At 49.2% G+C, this 5801-nt stretch overlaps 2 protein-coding genes across 2 annotated transcripts; both read left to right on the forward strand.

Annotated features, from left to right (window-relative positions):
• Positions 1–136: 136 nt before the first annotated feature.
• LOC105555829 lies at positions 137–1573 on the forward strand. Its single transcript, XM_012002869.1, has one exon. The coding sequence runs from the start codon at positions 137–139 to the stop codon at positions 1571–1573; it is 1437 nt and encodes a 478-aa protein (XP_011858259.1).
• Positions 1574–2059: 486 nt separating this feature from the next.
• Positions 2060–5509, forward strand: LOC105555830. The gene has a single exon (XM_012002870.1). The coding sequence runs from the start codon at positions 2060–2062 to the stop codon at positions 5507–5509; it is 3450 nt and encodes a 1149-aa protein (XP_011858260.1).
• The last annotated feature ends 292 nt before the right edge of the window (positions 5510–5801 follow it).

Consider the following 5801-nt stretch of genomic DNA (forward strand, 5'->3'; position numbering starts at 1 on the left):
AGCAGCTGTGACTGTGAATTTGAACTTCGCTGTTTCGTGGCGAACCAACGATATCGGCTCTCAGTCTGTTCGGTGGCTCGTGCTGCTCAGTGGTGCTCATCGTGTGGTGTAGTGTTATCACCGTGTTCCGCTCATCATGCCTGACACAGACAAGGCCGCCAAAGCAGATGCTGAGGAAAAGACAACCTCGGGTCGGCAATCTCCTCTCACCCTCAATGTGCCTGGTCAACAGACCGCCCCCAAGGGGACAGCTTCTGGCAACACTCAAGGACGCAACTCACGTCAGACTTCTCCAGCTCGTCTCTCCACCGAGCTCACACTCAAGGTGAGATCTCAAATGAGTCGTTTCAATACTATAAAACTCATTGCAGACGAGAAGGTTGTTGACCCCGAGAGCACATCACTCGGGGAGGTCAACGCAGCGCTGTCTCAATTGGAGGAGCTACATAAGGCATTCTTGAAGGACCACGCGTATTTCGAGATAACATGGCCTGAGGCATATTTGGATCACGAGTATTTTGCGGACAACATCAATGAAAAGGAAGCTCATCTCGTGATCTCAGCTAAGCTACTGCTCAACAAGGTCAAACAGCGGCTCACACCATCTTCACCGCGTGCAGCCTCTCCTGATCCGGAAAAGCCAGTCCACTCACGTTTGCCAGACATTAAGTTGCCGAAGTTTAATGGTGATTACTCAACGTGGCCCACCTTTCGTGATCTTTTCTCCTCTGTAATCTTGCAGCACTCCAAGCTCAATGACGTGGAGAAACTTCATTATCTCAGAGGCTGTGTGCAGGGCTCAGCGGAACAGCTCATTCGAGGCTTGCTTCTCACTGGAGAATCTCTTCAGCCATCCTGGGAGCTGCTCACCTCGAGGTTTGATAATAAGAGACTCATCATACAGGCTCACCTTGACGGTCTCCTTAACCTCTCACATGCCTTATCCAAGAACGCCGCATCGCTCACCAAGCTAGTCTCAACGGTGTCCGAGATTGATAAGGCTCTGAGTTCGCTTGGCATGGCGGAGCACATGTGGAATTGCTTCTTGGTCCATCACGTGTCACGCTTCCTGGATAGAGACACCAGAGAGGCGTGGGAAACCTCGCTTGGATCATCTCAAGAGTATCCGCGCTTTGCGAAATTTGAAACCTTCCTCAATGCCAGGGCTAGAGCATTGAAGAGAGTGGAGGCTGCACCACCTTCCTCGGGCCACTCATCGAAAGTCACACCCAGCTCATCTAAATCTGCTAACAAAAAGGCGACTGCTCACCAAGTATCTGCTCCCACACATTCTCAGTCATTCTCTGCTGCGGCTCACCCGTGCGACATATGCAATGGACAGCACTTCATTGTAACGTGCTCCAAGTTCAGGGATCTCACGCCAGCACAACGGAAGACCACCGCAATCGACAAGAGGCTGTGCTTCAATTGTCTGGGGCGCCACAATGTCCGCTCATGCAGATCCGCGCTGAGCTGCAAGACATGCTCAGCCAAACATCATACGATGCTGCATGTGGAACAGTCTGCTGCTGCATTGACTCCTGCTCAACCTGCCTCATCACCAGCTCACTAGGAATCAGGTGCAATCGTCAAGGAATCAATTCAAGCTCACGCTCATTATTCAACGCTACTTGCAACTGCAATGGCATGCACACAATCAACGGTCTCAACACATCAAGCAAGGCTACTCATCGATCAAGGATCTGAGCTCACATTCATCACGGAGGATCTCGTCAGACAACTCAACGTACAACGTCGACACGCAACTGTCTCAATCATTGGCATTGGAGCCAGGAAAACGACTAGGACCAAGGGCGTGGTGACGCTCACGCTTCACTCCTATCATTCTAAGCATACTGCCATTATTCAAGCCCACGTCCTCAAAACACTAACGACCATTCTACCATCTTTTACAGCACCTCAACAAACGTGGCCACACATAGAACCTCTGACATTGGCAGACCCATAGTTCCTCACGCCACGCTCAATCGACATCATCATTGGAGCTGATGCATACGGGCAGATTATCAAGCCTAACATCATTAAACGATCTCCTGACATGCCCATCGCTCAACTCTCAATATTTGGTTGGCTAGTGCTTGGTCCAGTCAGCTTGTCACCATTACAAATGTCGACTGCGCATCACATCAAGGTTAACCAGTACGATCTCGATCTTCAAGAATTGCTGACAAGGTTCTGGGTGCAAGAAGAGCTACCAACTGATGCAGCAGACCAGCTTACCTTGGAAGAACAACAATGTGAAGATCATTACAAGGCCACACACTCTAGAGATCCAACGGGACGATACATTGTACGCATCCCGCTCAAGCTTCCAACCAGTTTCTTAGGGAATTCACACAATACTGCTCATCATTGTCTCCAGCGCATTCTCAGACGACTCAACAAGGACAAGGAATATCAGAGCCTCTACACCAAATTCATAAGCGAGTATGAACAACTCAAGCACATGGTGAAAGTTGGATCACAACCATCATCCGATGTTCCCCCATATTACTTGCCTCACCATGGTGTGCTCAAACCCGACAGTACAACAACAAAACTGCGGGTTGTCTTTAATGGCTCAAGTCCAACCTCATCAGGATTATCTGTAAACGATCTCATGCACACTGGTGCAAATCTATTGCTCAATGTTTCAGACGTTCTCTTGTGGATTCGTAGTTACAGGTACATCTTTGCCACAGACATAACAAAGATGTATCGACAAATCAAGGTACACCACTCAGACTGGGATCTGCAGCGCATTCTGTGGATCGACGAGCATCACAATGAAACATCATATCATCTCACCACGGTCACTTATGGAACGAAGGCTGCTCCATTTCTCGCAGTAAGGACACTCATGCAACTGGCCGAAGATGAAGGCCATCGATTTCCACTGGCAGTGCCATCAATCACTCGTGGGAGGTACGTGGATGATATTTTTGGTGGTGGTGACACAGGAGAACAGCTCATAGAAATTGCCCATCAATTAGAAGATCTCTGCCAGGCGGGCGGATTCCCTCTTGCCAAATGGCACTCCAATCATCCAGAATTGTTAAACGCCATCTCATTGACAGTCTCGATCAACTCACCAGTCTCACTTGACGATTGCGCAACCAAAATCCTCGGATTAAAGTGGCTGCCTCAAGAAGATGTTTTCACATTCTCAACAAGCTCAATTTCTCACCAAGAACAGCTCACCAAGCGACGTGTACTATCTGAAGTGGCACAGATATTTGATCCACTTGGTTTTGTCTCACCAATCGTAATAAGAGCCAAGATGCTTCTTCAAGAACTCTGGCTCCACAAGATCAACTGGGATGAACCGTTACCATCTCAAGTTGTCTCAAGGTGGCTCAACATCAGAAAAGATCTCACAAGCCTGGCCAGGCTCTCAATTCCACGCTGGTTCAACACAAGCAGTGACTCAACGGTTGAACTACATGGCTTTTCTGATGCATCTCAATTTGCCATGGCTGCAGTCGTATACATGGTCGTGCACACGCCGTCCAAGGGCGCCAAAACTTCTCTCATATGCTCAAGAACAAAGGTAACTCCATTGAAGAGGCTCACTATCCCAAGGCTAGAACTCACAGCAGCGCTGCTTCTTTCAAAATTGGTGAAATATGTCCATGCCACACTCAAAATGGACATCGAGGAAACATATTTATGGACGGACTCTCAAGTGACGCTCACATGGATCAAAACACACTCATCTCGATGGAAGGATTATGTGCGCAATAGGGTATCACAAATCCAAGAACTCACGACACATGCTCATTGGAAATTTGTTCCAGGTACAATCAATCCGGTTGACTGTGCATCTCGTGGTGTAACAACAGCTCAACTTGAAGATCATACCTTGTGGTGGGCAGGACCACCATGGTTGGCTCAACCGAAAGATCGCTGGCCCGCTCAGCCAACGTGCTCGGACGAGCAGTGTACAACAGAATCGCGCCTAGGAGTGTCACTCTTCACAACTAACATGAAGGTGGATTACGACTGGGATCTCATCTACAAGTATTCATCGCTCAATCGACTGCTCAGAATCACAGCTCTCTGTCAGGTATTTATTCGACGAATGAGAAATCGACAAGATAGCCCTCAAGCCTCACACATCTCAGTCGCTGACTTAGAGCAAGCTAAGGTCTTCTGGATCAAGGTTACACAATCAACATTTTTTGCACATGAGCTGAAGATGCTCAGCTCACAATCACGTCTAGCAACTTCTCATCCATTCAGTCGTCTCACAGCATTTATTGATCATCAAGGAGTTGCTCGTGTGGGAGGACGACTCAAGAATTCCACCCTCAATTATGAAGGCAAACACCCTGCAATACTCCCTCGCCATTCGAGATTGTCTGAATTAATCATCAGCTGGTCCCACCAACGGACACTACATGGAGGAACGCAACTCACCTTGGCGCATATCAGGCAATCATATTGGATCATCGGTGGACGTGCTCCAGTAAAATCTCATATCTTGCGGTGTGTGGTGTGTGCTCGACAAAGGGGGATTCGTGCCCATCAACTGATGGGCCAACTACCTCTGCCTCGGGTCACACCCTCACGCGCATTCACGCATACTGGCATTGATTATGCTGGACCGCTCACACTCAAAACATGGAAGGGAAGAGGAGCCAAAACGCATAAAGGATGGATTTGTGTGTTTGTCTGTCTCACCACATCTGCAGTTCATTTAGAAGTTGTTTCAGACTACTCAACGGACGGATTCATCTCAACGTACAGAAGATTTGTCTCAAGAAGAGGCATCCCTCATTCATTGTACTCTGACTGTGGCACAAACTTTGTCGGAGCAGAGAAATCACTCCAAACATTGTTCACAGAGAGTTCTCAAGATAACCGGCGCATCTCATCTCTGCTTGCTCAAGATCGCACTCAATGGATTTTTAATCCACCAGCTGCTCCACACATGGGTGGCAAATGGGAAGCAGTGGTAAAATCACTCAAACACCACTTGCGTCGTACCATAGGAGAGACGTTGCTCACATTCGAAGAGACGACAACCCTGCTTGCTCAGATTGAAGCGATCTTGAACTCACGACCTCTCGAACCACTCAGCGACGACTCAGATGACATCTCAGCGCTCACCCCAGGACATTTTCTCATCGGAAGTGCGCTCACATCAGTACCGGAGCCGTCACTGAAGGACTTAGCCACCTCAAGGTTATCCCGATGGCAATTCATACAACAGCGAGTACAGCAATTTTGGTCTCAATGGTCAGCTCAATATCTGCAACGACAACAAGCAATCTCGAAGTGGCATCACCCATCCAACGACATACAAGTGGGCTCATTGGTTCTCATCACCGACGAGAGGCTCCCGCCATGTAAGTGGCCATTAGCCAGAGTCTCCACCCTGATGACAGCCAAGGATGGACTCACCCGCGTGGTGACCCTGAAGACACCCACAACGACGCTCACCCGACCAATCACCAAGCTGGCACCGCTGCCCATTGCTCATCAAGGCCAAGCTCAACATCCGTAGGAGTGGACTCATCATCAACCTCATTGCTGATGGCGGGCGGAAATGTTTGAGATTCCTCCAGTTATCTCAATTGTACTGCCCTCGCCATCTCACGGTTATTCGCGAGGCCCAGTGGTACCGCACGCGCGACCGCGCGACCGGGTAACGAGCACGTATCGGGCCCGTGAACATGGCTCGAGGGCTTGCGCGCAAGCTCAGAGAGTTCAGTAGTCGTGTGAAGGCAGCCGTTGTAAGCTGTGGTAAAAGTTCGCATCGACATACGAAAAGTATCGCGCTCGCGCTCACGGGAATA

This window comes from Vollenhovia emeryi, unplaced genomic scaffold, assembly GCF_000949405.1.
Source record: "Vollenhovia emeryi isolate VEMERY1.0 unplaced genomic scaffold, V.emery_V1.0 DF940674.1, whole genome shotgun sequence".
In the NCBI taxonomy this organism is placed as follows: domain Eukaryota; kingdom Metazoa; phylum Arthropoda; class Insecta; order Hymenoptera; family Formicidae; genus Vollenhovia; species Vollenhovia emeryi.

What these genes read in the sequence shown, in the direction of transcription:
- LOC105555830 (XM_012002870.1), top strand. Translation starts at nt 2,060, where the DNA reads ATGCCCATCGCTCAACTCTCAATATTTGGTTGGCTAGTGCTTGGTCCA.
- LOC105555829 (XM_012002869.1), top strand. Translation starts at nt 137, where the DNA reads ATGCCTGACACAGACAAGGCCGCCAAAGCAGATGCTGAGGAAAAGACA.